Source organism: Sander lucioperca, chromosome 20, assembly GCF_008315115.2.
Source record: "Sander lucioperca isolate FBNREF2018 chromosome 20, SLUC_FBN_1.2, whole genome shotgun sequence".
In the NCBI taxonomy this organism is placed as follows: Eukaryota; Metazoa; Chordata; class Actinopteri; order Perciformes; family Percidae; genus Sander; species Sander lucioperca.
Window position 1 is genome coordinate 14,839,191 of NC_050192.1, and position 14,543 is coordinate 14,853,733.

At 41.1% G+C, this 14,543-nt stretch overlaps 2 protein-coding genes across 6 annotated transcripts in view; both read left to right on the plus strand.

Moving 5' to 3' along the window:
* Window positions 1-12,630, plus strand: LOC116039766 (sodium- and chloride-dependent GABA transporter 2-like). 2 transcript variants are annotated; one of them, XM_031284780.2, is made up of 16 exons: window positions 1-244; window positions 730-921; window positions 2,666-2,800; window positions 3,033-3,173; window positions 3,264-3,351; window positions 3,442-3,574; window positions 3,741-3,875; window positions 4,633-4,736; window positions 5,287-5,411; window positions 5,528-5,640; window positions 7,037-7,174; window positions 8,266-8,368; window positions 8,526-8,626; window positions 8,780-8,950; window positions 9,539-10,103; window positions 12,617-12,630. In XM_031284780.2, exons 1-15 carry the CDS (start codon window positions 232-234, stop codon window positions 9,686-9,688), a joined length of 1,842 nt encoding a protein of 613 aa, XP_031140640.1. In that variant the 5' UTR covers window positions 1-231; the 3' UTR covers window positions 9,689-10,103; window positions 12,617-12,630. The 2 variants fall into 2 exon arrangements, with proteins under 2 accessions (XP_031140640.1, XP_031140639.1); XM_031284779.2 differs by having other exon boundaries at window positions 3,033-3,351.
* LOC116039764 (ubiquitin carboxyl-terminal hydrolase 15) overlaps window positions 11,093-14,543 on the plus strand; it is a 21,253-nt gene continuing 17,802 nt past the window's right edge. For 3 of the 4 annotated variants that reach the window (XR_004896033.1, XM_031284771.2, XM_031284772.2), the window contains exons 1-3: window positions 11,093-11,220; window positions 11,985-12,112; window positions 12,442-12,572. Coding sequence is in view for 3 of the 4 variants with exons in the window: in XM_031284771.2 (XP_031140631.1) it covers window positions 11,132-11,220; window positions 11,985-12,112; window positions 12,442-12,572 (348 nt within the window). In the remaining variant the exon portion in view is untranslated. Of the gene's footprint in view, window positions 11,221-11,984; window positions 12,113-12,441; window positions 12,573-13,411; window positions 13,509-14,543 lie in introns of those variants that run through there. The other variant, XM_031284773.2, reaches the window with a different exon arrangement.

Sequence of the window (14,543 nt, forward strand, 5' to 3'; positions counted from 1 at the left end):
TTGCACCTTATTTTAAGCATGGAGTCATGGTAGGTGATGTACTTTGCTCTGAAAGGGGCAGGCAAAGGGAAGGAAAGAAAGAAAGAAAGAGGCTGGCCTAAGTGTAGCATGACAACCCCCCCGTCCCTCACTCCCGTCCTGTTAAAATCCTAAAACTTGAGCATTTATACATAAACCTCTAGAGAATGCTTCAGCCTTGAGACGAGAGTTATACACACAAGATCAGGTGACATGGCAATGAAAGGTAAGCTATAAGGGGATTGGTCATTTTTCTAATTGATTATCTGGAGATTTACAGTGCAATTTAGATTGATTTAAACTAATTTTGTTTACTGATTTAAATACTGTATTTTTGTTTATGGTATGGATAAGAATTACATTGCACTTGATTGAAATGGATACAATTCATAACGGATACAAAGCTCTAATGTATTCTTTTATTTGTGCGAGTAAACCTCTTGTTTGTAAGAGAAGACGTAGCATGCATGTTCCTTTTCTTTAAATACCATGCTTAACACATACAATTTTACACATTCAGATGTTATTGGTGCATTGTAAAACTATATTATTCCACTGTTGCCCACTCTGCAGCTGGAACAGTTTGGTGTCTTTGGTGCCTTGGTTTAGGGCATCTTGACTGTTACTACATACAGGGAAAACAACTCTAACTCAACACCAACGAGCCTCTCTAACCTGCTGCAATCCTCATCTTCTCTGTCTTTTTTGTAGACGACGCTGCCAGAGCGGGCCTCCCCAATGGCATCAGCCAAGCCAAGGACCAGACGCCCTCTTTGGAGGAGAAGATGGAGGAACGGGGCCAGTGGAGCAACAAGATAGAGTTTATTCTGTCAGTCGCCGGCTCCATCATCGGCCTGGGCAACATGTGGCGCTTCCCGTACCTCTGCTACAAAAATGGAGGAGGTGAGTGGAAGAGGAGCTGTGTGGATGGAGGAAGGAGTTAATGTATGTCCCTTAGTTTCTTCTGCAGATTTCTATGACTTTATAAATGAACACCAAAATATATGCATATGGAGTTTAAATACTTTCTGTCAGGCTCATGCTTAAAAAGTTCAATACTACTCTAGTGCACTTTTACAGTCAACCATGGAGTTATTTTTTTGCACATGCACTAAATGAGTAGACATGTCATGACAGTTGACATTAAAGTGAACTCAGAGTAAATATGTGCAAAATCCACATATATGGCATTACAGAGCACCTGAGTACTTGTTTCAGAAGTAAAATTCAATCTTAGAGTCACTTGAGCTCAGGTGAAAGAAGTAAAAACAGATATATTCAAAGACTCACAATTCACCAAATCAGACCCTGTTTGCTTTTGGGCATGCTTGTGTAGGTGCTAAATTGGATGCTGCTCTTTCTCCCTCCATGGGGTGGCAGGATCAGGGTTCAGGGCCGAGCGGGGTCAGGCAGCTGTTGTTGCTCCTTGCTCACAGCAGCTGTCCCTGCAGAGAGACGGAAATCTGAGCACACCAAACATCCTCGGCCACCCGACGGGACATCAACACAAAATCCCGAAAGAGAGTGGCAGTGGCTCAGGTCTACATCTAAAGAAAAAGAGCATTAAAGAAACTTTATTTTTTAGTACCTTTTTAATGTCTTCTTGCAGTACGTCATGCCTTTTAGTGCTTGTTCTCATTAAGAGTTTTAATAAAACTTAAGATCAATTTAGTTTGTAGTTTGTTTAAGGCATGTTTTCTTTCATATACTCATTAATTCTTGTACATGAAATACTACATCATCTACACTTGACCTTACTTACTTGTATTTTAGGATTGTCCAAACCAGGTTCATCTGGTTGAAATCTGAATAATTAAAAGGCAATCTGGTGCCAACAGTGGCAGCACATGAAGTTAGAGACAGGAAACATAAGCAACATGTAATAGGTAATATGTTATTAGTAATAGGTAATCCAAGAACGGAAGAGAGAGAGTAAAGGGAGAGACTTTCTCCATGAATCATTATTATGTTATCTTGTATCTTGTGGTTTCTTTAAGATTTGCATCTTTCTGCAGGATAGGACATAGGGGACTCAACTTGGACTTTAGGACCATTTGGCCATATTTGAGCAGATTGACTGTAACTATTGGAGCTACGGTCTGTATTTGGGTCCACATATGTAGCAGTGCAAGGAGGCCCTGGGTTGTGTTAAGAGTTTACCCATCCCATGTCCTCCAGATGCTCTGATTTCCCACAAAGTCCAAAGACGTGCCACGGGTGGATTAGAAACTCTTAATATGTTACTCAACATGCAGTACCAGTGACCGAGACTACGTCTGGACAAAGATAGTCGACAATTTTCTGCACTTTTCTGTGGCATCACCTGGCCTCTAAAACACAGTAACACCAACAGAAAGTATAGGTACAATACATCCACCCCGAAACATGCGGTCCTCAGACACTGGCTTGCTCTCCATTCCTCACACCAGACTCTGTACCTGTGGAGACAGAGCCTTTAGTGTTGCAGCCCCATCCCAAAAAAACCTCCTGAAATACCACCTGTTTACCACAGCCTACAGTCTCCTTTAGCTTAGCCACAGTCATTCTGTAAAGTGTCCTTGGGTTTCATGAAAGGCGCTATATAAATAAAAGTTATTATTATTATTACAAGCTTTAACCCTAAATCCTTTGCTCTTTTTCAACTCAGGTGCGTTCCTCATCCCCTACATGATCTTCCTGTTCACCTGTGGTGTTCCCGTCTTCTTCCTGGAGACAGCCCTGGGCCAGTACACCAGCGAGGGAGGCATTACCTGCTGGAGAAAAATCAGTCCCCTGTTTGAAGGTAGGTAGGACAGGTGTATCACCATGGAGAGCGAAGCCACTGTGGGATCCTGGCAAAGCATGCAGCATTTAGGCAAATGTTATGAAGCCATGCCATGGTTAAAAAAAATTAAAAACTGCTCACTGAGACAGGGAAGATGTTATTTTCGGTGGAATATTCCTTTAAGCTAATTCTTCAATATCTTCTAAATTCAAAATGTGTTACTGATTATTTTTAATTGATTATTCTGCAGGTCTTGGCTATGGCACCCAGGTGATAGTGACTCTGTTGAACTTCTACTACATCATTGTTCTGGCCTGGGGGATTTTCTACCTGTACTTCTCCTTCTCCTCGGACCTGGCCTGGTCGTCCTGTAACAACACATGGAACACAGGTAACAAATGCACTTCAAAATACACAAGATGTTCCACCAATGGTTTTATATGTTTAAGAATTTCTACATTTTGCTCCTCCTCCCCCCCAGAAAACTGCATGGAGTTTCAGAGGAGAAACACCTCAATCAACCAAACGATGCACCTAAATGCCACCTCTCCTATCATCGAGTTCTGGGAGTGAGTTTTCAGACTGCCTAACCTCCTCTTGGTGATACGTTACTGTTGTGAAAATGACAATGATGTATGTTTCTTTCCCTGTCTCTGCAGGAGAAGAGCACTAAGGATTTCCCCAGGCCTTGACCACATGGGCTCTTTGAACTGGGACCTGGCCCTGTGTCTGTTCATCGCCTGGGTCATGTGCTACTTCTGCATCTGGAAGGGGGTGAAATCCACAGGAAAGGTGGGTGACCTGCTGACCCTTTTTATTTATGATTTTTTCTTTTGCACCAAAGACAGCTCGAGGGCACTTTCAGGATGACATCTGGTATTTATTTTTTTCAATTAGGCATGTTTCTTTATTTGTTTACATATTAAACATTGCTATATGTGTGTATGTGTCTATATAGGTGGTCTACTTCACTGCGACCTTCCCCTATCTGATGCTAATTGTGCTGTTGGTCAGAGGGCTCACGCTGCCTGGAGCTGGGATCGGAATCCAGTTCTACCTTTATCCAGACCTGGGACGACTGGCAGACCCACAGGTACCACAATGTCATCTTAAAATGAAAGCCAAAATGCAGATCCACATCCATTACACAAAACCACAAATCTTCCTATGAGGGCCATTAAAAGATGTAGTGACCCCTGTGTGCGAGGGCACACCAGGTGCAGGTACCCCATGGTTCTCTGCTGGGGAGCCTAGTTTCTGCTGGGTCCATCTGCTCTCCATGGTAGAGGATTGAATGCAGGGTCAGGACACCACTGGGACTGTAAACACGAGCTCTACCAGGACTGAGCCGCAGACAGTCAGCTAACCAGGGTCCCCCCCCCATTTCATGTGTCTCTCTTGTCTGTTATTGTTGTGCCATCTCATTCTGGGTTAGTCGTACACTAGTTTGCCACAAAAATAAACCAAACAAACTAGAGTTAACACACCAAACTAATAATTCAATTTGCAGTTTCCTTCTCTCTATCTCCTGAATATTGCTGGCTTATCATTTTGTCCTTTTCTGAATCTGATAAGGGATGACTTTTGACTGCCGTTACAGATCCTGCACTCTTTATATGTATAAAAGCTTGGTCCGTTAAACAATGTTCAGACCAATAACAGACTTTTAACAGCTTACTATTGTGCAACTACTTTAGTCAATTATAATGAATGTGTACATGAATTCCTGTGGATTATGTAAACACTACATATACATCAACCTAAGCACTGTATGTGTGTCTACATATAATTTAGCATCATTTTAGTTTCAGTGGTTTATTATTATTCTTTTAATTTGTCTTTTGTGTAAGGTGTGGATGGATGCTGGCACCCAGATCTTCTTCTCCTATGCCATCTGTTTAGGGTCGCTGACTGCTCTGGGAAGCTATAACAAATACAACAATAACTGTTACAGGTATGTAAACTGTTAAAGGTGCAGTAAGCAATTCTGTGCAAAGATTGTTGACTTGGGCTGGCCAGCATACCCACATGCTGCCTCCCCTCCTCCCCTACTACCATCAACCGGCGCTGCCTGTTGCCAATTGGCTGGAATAGTGTTTTGTGGCTCGTGCACTCCTTTGTTTGTGTTCTATTTACACAGCCAGGGCTGTGTATTAACACCGGATTTTTTTCAGCACGCACAGAAAATAGAGAGCTATAGTAGTGTTTCTGTATGTGCTTTGTGCTTCTGTCTGTGCTTAAATGCTAATGTGTTTTAATGTGCGTCTATGCACTTTTCCCTGTGTCTATATGCTACTTGTGTTATGTTTTTACATACATACATGTTTCCATGGTTCAATGTGGAAAAAAGTCTGATTTTGAAACAAAAAATTGGTGCGTGATATGTTGTCATCATTAACATCAACTTCATCATCAGCTGTGATTCATGTGATCACCTGTTTGAATCTGGACTGGAGCTCAATGATGCTGGAAAAAGATGCTGAAATATTTGCTGTCTGTTGCAGAGATTGCTTGGCATTGTGCTTTCTGAACAGTGGCACCAGTTTTGTGGCAGGCTTTGCAATCTTCTCCATCCTGGGTTTCATGTCATTTGAACAGAATGTTCCCATCTCAGAGGTGGCAGAATCTGGTGAGGCTCTTTATCAACTGTATCCGAGGCTTCAAGAAAAATGAATAGCAATAGAATAGCAAAAATTATCTGTTCATATATCCTCCAGTTTACGTTGTTTTTACTCGTGTCTGCAGGTCCTGGCCTGGCCTTCATAGCTTACCCCCGAGCTGTGAGCATGATGCCTTTCTCTCCTCTGTGGGCCGCCCTCTTCTTCATCATGATTGTTTTTCTGGGGCTTGACAGCCAGGTTGGTTCCTCAAGTTAATGAACACTTTTGTTTTTCCAATGACACTGATTACTCAACAAATACGGTGTGGTTTGATTTTATCTTGAGAAACAACACACATTTCATAATCATTTAAAACTCCCTTTTGAAGACTTTTCTGATAGATTTCTTTTGCTCTTGTGTGGCTCGCAGTGGTGAAATGTAACTAAGTATTTTAAAGTGACTATATGTAACTTTTACACATTTCTGAAACTGTGTAATGTTCCATCTGATGATCATAAATTACCTGTAACAGCAACTGAGACTAACAGAGAAAAGAACGCTATTTTTTTTTATCGTTTTTATTAATACCTCTGCCCGGGTTGGATTTTTCCCGCAAAGTCACAGAATGATTTACGCTACAGAGCACACATTCTGACGGGTCACAGATTTCGGCTGAACACCAGAAAAGCCTGTGTTAGTGAGTATGCAGTTTAGCTCACGATACATCCAAAGTAGGCTAAGTTACCGTATGCAACACTTGAAATGCAACGATGCATCTGCGACGTATTCTCTTATTGTAAATGATTGATTTTCTGTCCGATCAAAATATTCATCGCGACTATATGACCTCCAGGTAACGCTAACTCTGTAATATACAGTGGGCAATACAGCACCGTAAAGAAAAGACCTTTTGACAGCAGGTGTGGTAAAAACACTGTCACTTTTGTCCAAAGCGGCCGTTACAATGAACACAAACTGAAAGTTGCATATAGTCACTTAAAGTAAGCACTGTACTTAAGTACAAATGTGAGGAACATTTTCTACTTATACTCCACTACACTTCACAGGGAAACATTGTACTTTTTTACTCCGTTACATTTATCTGAGAGCTTTAGTTACTAGTTACTTTACAAATTAAGATTTTTGCACACAAAACATATGCAAGTGTACAAGTGCAGCTAAAACAATTAATCTATTGATCAATTGACAGAACATTAAGCGGCAACTATTTTGATCTATCGTTTAAGTCATTTTTCATGGTTCCAGCTTCTCAAATATGAAGATTTGCTCCTTTTTTTAAGTTATTTTGATTGATTACCCATTTTTCTGCATTGAGTTTATTTTTACTTTTTATACTTTAAGTAAATGTTCCTGATTGTACTTATATACTTTCACGTCATTAACATTTTTTAATGCAGGATTTTTACTTGTAACAAAGTATCTTTACAGTGGTGTATTAGTATTTTTTGCTTAAGTAAAGGATCTGAATACTTCCTCCACCACTGGTGGCTTGGAAATGTAGTTTGTGTTAACTGAGCCAGAAGGGCAAGTCTTTCCTTCATTATAGCCGACAAACAAACAGAGTTTTATTCATTGTCCTGTGCTCACCTCTCTCCCCCTTTATTCCTCACCCCTCTGACCTCCTTCCCGTCAGTTTGTGTGTGTCGAGAGCCTTGTGACTGCGATAGTCGACATGTACCCTGCTGTGTTCAGACGCAAAAACCGCAGGGAGCTCTTCCTGTTAGGTGTGGTCTTCTTCTCCTTCTTCATGGGCCTCATCATGCTGATGGAGGTAGGGGGGTGCATGCACACAGACAAACAAACATCGGCAAGCATAAAGATGTTTTTGACTGATATGTTGATATAGGGGCAGTAACAGTTTTTATACTAAAGGTCACAATATTTTGTACATTCAGTGTCTTTGAATTTTTACTTTTTAAAGCTTAAGGTGTTTTCCCTTATTACATATTTCCTAGCAAGGTAAAAATGCCTGCATTAAGATAATCATTTAACATCACTGAAAATAGTTTCACACACAGATACACTTCAAATCAAGTTGATGCTGGTGGGTTGCACTTGATTGTTGTTTTAGGGATAATCCAGGACAGGATGCCTTGTTCTGCTGAACTTAACTCTTACAGAGTACAACCTGGTTGACACGTGTGATCGGATCTCAACGCGTCCTCAATGCGTCCTGGGTGCATTCACACCTGTACTTACTTAGAGCTGTCCACTTGGGATCCGATCTTTAAATATTAACAATAAAAGAGTAGGTTTATCTTTATATTTTTTATTATCTGAAAAAGGCAATCTAGACGCTGCTATACATTTTTATTAAAAAAACACATGCAGCTGTATTGGTGCTTTATTTGACTCCCTGACACTGTCGTGACGTACTTCGCCCATGCTTTGAGTTATCAACTGTCCTCACCAATGTCTCCAGTAAGTCTGTGGTGACAATGTAATAATAATGATGACAACACTGACATTCCAGTTTGCCATTTAGTTATCCATGGACGACATACGTGACCACTGAGTTAACTGTGTTATCAACAGTAAACTTTTGAAGCTTGTCAAGTAGTCAAAGTCACAAAAAAATGTTAGTTAGAATATTAAGTCTATAGGATATTTGTAGAATGGTCACCAAAGCAATTTTATCTTTTATATTTCTGTTGGAGCCATTTTGTTTGGTTCGTGTGTGGTTGCGGGTAGATGTTTTAACATGAGGAGCGTTAAATAAACTTAACATTAACTTGTTTTCTACTATTTTAGAATTAAAATCATTTCGGATATGTTTTGTCCTAAAACAAATGTATTGTACTGTGTCAGGTAAGTTTTCCAATTGTAACTTTGACTTAGTGCTTTATATCTCTCTCTTTGTAGGGAGGCATGTATGTTTTCCAGCTCTTTGATTACTACGCAGCCAGTGGCATGTGTCTTCTCTTCATGTCCATCTTTGAGACTGTCTGCATTGCATGGGTCTATGGTAAGCTGTCCTCAAACATAAAAGGCTTCATTTCACTGGTGAAAATGGAGAAATATGTTTCATGAGTTTTTCCAGTGACTAAATTAACATACTGTGGATTATTTGTCCTGTTTAAAGGCGCAACGTGGATTGAAATGTCTTGACTGTGTTTCTCCAGGTGCAGATCGCTTTTATGATAACATTGAGGACATGATCGGCTACCGCCCAGGACCTTACATCAAGTACTGTTGGTTGTTTTTCACCCCAGCCACATGCATTGTGAGTATCAACAAACTAATTAAGTAGTATCAAGGACTCCTAAAAATGACAAAGGCTGACAGACACTGAGACCTCCTCTCCTCTTGCAGAAATCAAAACAAATCAGACGTTTGTTCTTCACCAATAGTAATGCTTGTCTAATTGTCTCTCCAGGGTACCTTTGCCTTCTCTCTCATCAAATATACCCCTCTAAAGTACAACAATGAGTATGTGTACCCGTGGTGGGGCTATGTCATTGGCTGGCTACTAGCTCTTTCCTCCATGGTCTGTATTCCACTTTGGATGGTGTACAAGATCAGCACCACCCAAGGGACTTTCAGAGAGGTAAGTTTTGATCTTTATAGAGCTGTTTCAAGTTCTAAAGTAAGGTAGGAGCTGGATGACGTGTTCAGTTTTTTTTAACTCAGTGTCTGAAATTAAAGGATTTGTGTGCTAGTTTTGGTCTTGAAGGTCCCATATTGTAACAAGTAAGACTTTTTTGATTATATAGCAGGTCAATTGAAATTCACTATATATAGGTAAAAAGTGCCACTATAGTGCCGTTACAGTCATTCCCCGGCTGCAATTACGGTGCAGAGACTCTTTTTCAGAAGGGGGGCTTAAAGAGACAGGTGCAAAAATGGAGCCTTTTAGACAGAGGGTGAATACAGGTATATTCAGACCGACAGCATGAGAAAAATAATGTGTTTTCTTTTTACATTAAAGCATGTAATCATGTTCTAGTAGAAACCCAAAATACAAATAGGAACCTGAGAATGAGCACAAAATGGGACCTTTAAGACAGACTTTCTGTGAACTTGTCCACCCCAACCCCTGGAATCTGGATTTGACTTGAACGTATCCCATTGTGGAATATATTCAATAAAGATGGTCAAGACTGGAGCCCATTAACCCTGGTTTATCTCTCTACAGCGCATCCAGTTGCTTATCACACCATCTGACACCTTACCCAAAACCAAGAGGGAGCAGGAAAGGTTACTGGCCATCTTTGCTCCTGAGGGAGACATTACCATGGCTAGAAATGGCTACTTACCTGTCTTAGAGACAGACTCCAACTTATGAGGCCCCAGTGGTGATGGGAAAGACGTGGGTTTTCTATCCTTGACTCGCTGCACCATTGCCTTCATCCCAAAGATCACTGCAGGGAAAGATACAACAAAATGTCACAATGTCTACTTAAATGCATAACAGAATATGGGAGGACTCAGGAGATAATAGGACTACAGTATGTTGGGTTTGGCAGTGCCTGTAAATTTCAGGGATGGCAGCAACGTGATAAAAGAAGGATAAAGAAAATAAAAAGTCATCTATTGGATTACTTAGAAGCTTTAGAGGGAACAAAGATATTTTTTTTCAGGGATACAAGTCATTTACTCTACTTAATCTGACATTGTCATATGCTGTTCAGCTCTGCATTTCACAGATGATGTAAATGAAGTGATTCAAGGTCAGCTGAAATCTACGAGTCAGCCTTGTTGTTTTTTTTTTTTTTTATCTCATTCAAGGGTGGTAATTGTAGAGACTGACACACAGTTTACACTAAAAGTTTAATAATGAATCTTATAGTTTGCATAATAAGGATGACGTTTGTGCAAATGTAACACTAAGACAGCAAAATCAGTAATGGAACAGGTTAACCATTTGTTACCGCTACATGTAAGTTACTTTTTAAACTAAAGTGTCATGTGTATCTGATGTCACTTCATGGCTACTTCGCCACATTTGTATCATATATTGTATTATCATAAACTGATTGGGGAAAGTTTTTCTTTTGTATTGACAAGAAATGAAATAAAATGTTGTGTTTCACATGAATATACCTTGTAGTGAAAGGATATAATGTCAGTGAAAGTTATAATACTGTGGCACTGCAAAAGCCGTAGAACTAACATGACATATGCAGTGTACAAACGTAGTTTCATATTTTGAACTGTAACATTATGCGACTGTACAAAGAAACTTGTAAGTATGTTTTTAAATAAACATGCAAAAATTCATGTTATCTTGAATCATTTTGCACTGGCCAGTTTTGATTATTGGGGGGGTTGTAACCACCCCATCCCCCCCCGGAAATTACGCCTATGTGCCTAGGTGCTATCAGCGCTGTTTCCCATACTGTTTCACAATAGGAAAGACTGTATAATTTCTGATCAGGAAAATCAGGTAAGATAACGGGACAGTTTTAGCATAAAATAAATAAATGAATACAGTTCTTTTTTTTCTTTATGATTATCAAATGATATAATGCCCTTGGCTGGACAAAGAGGTGTGAAGTTGTTAAAGACTGTTTGTTTTTTTAGAAGGTTACAGTTTCTTAGACATAAAGAAACCACAATGATGGAGCAGTTTTTGAGTATTTTTCTAGAATAATTTTACCACTGGGTGTCATGCTTTTACTGTACTGTCGGTGAGCTGATGATTGGCTAAAACTGCAACGTCACTCTCTACGTGCCTCGGTGACGCCCCGCACTTTCCCACCATGCAGCGGGTGATGTCTGAGGAAAGATGGCGGAAGGAGGTGCGGCGGATCTGGATACCCAGAGAGGAGAGGTCGCGGCACTGTTGAAAACACAGCTAAAAAAGGGAGACACATGGTAAGACTTGAGCTGAACCTTTTTCAAAGATACCGCGTGGCCTTCGGCTGGCTCTGCAGAGGCTGTCAACGCCACGAAGGATAAGAAAGCCGAGGTGACGGGCCGTGTTGACAGTTAGCTTCGAGCTAGCTAGCTAACGGGAGCCTGTCAGCTTCATGTGTGTCAGCTTGACAGGCTAGCGGTGCTTGAGCTAACGCTGTTTACGAAGAACGATAGACCCCACATACATTTGAACGTTACTAATATATTATGATGGTTATATACGCTACTTCCAAATTAACATCTCCCTATTTATTTGATGACACGAACTCAGTGATGTTGCATTTATCTGATCTAGTTAGCAGGCTAATAGCTAATTGGCTAGTCTACAGCACTAACGTTAAGTGGTTTGCCAGTCACAGTGGGTTCATCCGTCGACTTCGGTAGGGCGGAGTCGAAAAAGAAACACCTGTCAAAATCAGAGCCAGCTGGCCAAGCATGCAGCAACTTGAACTCAAGTCGGTGTCCATAGTGCTACTATTACAACTATCAATTTGTGTTATTTTAGCCTCTCAGTGTCAGATTTGTTGAGAGCACTGACAGCAAGGTAGCCTTCACCTGCCGAAGTATTCCTATTGCCACCATTTAACGTGTAAAAAAGAAATAAAGCTCTGGTTTACACCGTAAAGCTTGTAGCATGACCCTTAAACAATCTAGACTGATTCGCAGTGTCTCATCTTGCTTTATCAGATCTGAAATTATAATACTGCTTGCCCTCTCTACAGGTACCTGGTGGACAGTCACTGGTTCAAACAGTGGAAGAAATATGTGGGATATGACAGTTGGGACAAATACCAGATGGGTGACCAGAATGTCTACCCAGGACCAGTTGATAACTCGGGTCTTCTCAGAGGTAAGACATCACCATTAGGAATATATTGTAAATACTATGTGGCACATATGGACCCCTGTGTTCAGGATAGCCTTATCATTCTGGAAGTAGTAACAAAGAGTTCAGAGGAAAAGGGAACAAAAACAACATTGTTGACAGACCCCATAGACTAGCCTTTTTGGGGGGTTCATAGAAAGCTCTCCAGCATACCTTTTTCTTTGTGTGTTTTGTGTCGTGTGAGACAGTCACTGCAGGGTCACTGTTGTAAGTGCTGTCCCACAATGTGCTTTTCCTCCCTCTGTCTGCTTGCTTGTTTCTCAACCTTTCTCGCATCCCCTCCTTACCTCTAGATGGGGATGTGCTGGCCATCAAGGAGCACCTCATCGATGAGCTTGACTACATCCTGGTCCCCACAGATGGCTGGAATAAGCTCGTCAGCTGGTATGGATTGACAGAGAATCAGGAGCCAATTGCACGCAAGGTAAGGGTTCCGTCTTCAGCATAAGACTATGAATGGATTTCGAGGTTGAAAATGTTCCGCTCACTGCATTGAGAATAGAACCAGTAGGTCAATGAAAAACCAGCAACGGTGGTTTTCTGTGTTGCAGTTTAATGGTTGTGGTTAGTAGCTATGGTGTATAGTATGGTTTGTGTTGGGTTTAAACAGAGAAATGTAAGCTTATGGCCATTAGAGATCGGGATATCAGGAGTGCAGCCCAATTGTAATAGAAAGTTGAGTTCTGTAACATAGTTAACATAGAATAGTAAAAGACAGCCACATGATATTAGAGAACTATAGTTCTTCATGACTATATTGACAGGGCTCCACTGCTGCTCATTATACATTTTCAACAAAAAGCAAAAGTCTGGCACAAAATGTTGTTGTGTTTATTGGTTGCGTTGATTGGCCAGTTAGATGTGCAAAAAATAAACTGTGCATAGGAGCTGAAAAAAGGAAGCAACAATTATGGTGTTTTTCATTCATTTCCTTCAGCTTTTCATTCATTTCTGTCATGAACTGCAATTATTTATTTTAGGGATGATAAATACTTTCACAAACATGTTGGTACTGTAGTGTAGAGTGAAACAAACAATGGAATGGATGTGTTTGTGGTTACAGTTGATTAGTCAGTGGAATATTTAATGATGGCGCCTACAACTTAACAGGACCTACGGTATCAAATCCCCACTTCAAATCGCGCTAGTCATGGCATCATGGCTGCTAGAAGAGGTTCCTCTTACCCCTACATCTCTATCATTCTCTCTCTCGTTCTTTCTCCCCCCTTGCATTGACCCTCCCATTTTGCCATGTATGTCGTGGGACGTATCGGGTGGCCGCGAGGTTTCTATTTTCAGGCAACGTTCTGGATGACTGAAAAGCTACATGGAGCGATCTGCGAGACACAACATGCAGGAGGTTCATTATTAGTTTTCCTCTTCTTTTAAACTCTTTGTTTCTTTTGAGGGGTTGTCATCCTGAGGTGCAGGGGGGACACAAGCGTTAACAAGGATTTAGGAGGATTGTAGTCACAGGTTTGGCGCTACGTTTCCTTCCGTTGTCCTCTTCTGGTGTGATATGCCAACACCGGCGGAGTGTTTCTGCGTGTCCTTGTTTTTTGAAGTGGAGGAATGCCGGCTGAGGTCACACTGAGAGAAGCAGCGCAAAAGCTTCTGAGAGGAGTGCGAGAGGCATAACCAGTATGGGGGGAGGGGGTGGGTGGGGTAAATGGTTTTGGCTCGGCTCTGGTTTGAGAAATTCTGCCAGAGTTTGGCGATGAGTTAGGCTTTTGTGCTGAGTTTACAAACACATGGGTATTGTGTTGAGGGGTAGGATGGGCCTACCGGGGTATCGGGGTATGGATAGGGAAGGGGTTGGGGGAGAATCTGAGCCGTGTGTATGACTACTGCAGTTCTCAGGGGTGTGTGTGTGTGTGTGTGTGTGTGTGTGTGTGTGTGTGTGTGTGTGTGTGTGTGTGTGTGTGTAATAAATAGACTGGGACCCCTCAGCTGTTTCCACGAGGTGCTGCTAATTTAGGCACTCTGACTCTGCTCCTATCAGATGAGTGGCAACCAGGCCAGCAGACTGTACTGTGTTAACCATGAGAAACAGAAGCTAGTTACAACCACAACTTTACCAGACACTTTTCATTGTTTAAGACCACAAACAAATAATTAGAGAGAGGTAATGTAAGAGTTGTACCCTGAGTTGTATCAGCATGGGCTGATTACTACATACGATAGCAAGCATACTAATTACTCTTAGTAGCACAGCAGTTGTTATCTTGTATTTTGGCTTGTCATGTACCTGTTACTGCCTGAAGTTTTCAAGACCTACACCTTTACTTGCTGCAGTTAGCTAATGTAGCCCAGATATAGTACAAAATGAATATATATAAAAAAACATTGAAAATATTTGAAAATATCCTGAGGAGTACTAGTATGTTATGCATCT

Bases quoted from the DNA above. Each gene is read 5' to 3' on its own strand.
- LOC116039766 (XM_031284779.2), top strand. The intron at 3,575-3,740 runs GTGGGTGACCTG...GTGTCTATATAG, and splicing joins GGGTGAAATCCACAGGAAAG to GTGGTCTACTTCACTGCGAC. The intron at 3,876-4,632 runs GTACCACAATGT...CTTTTGTGTAAG, and splicing joins GACGACTGGCAGACCCACAG to GTGTGGATGGATGCTGGCAC.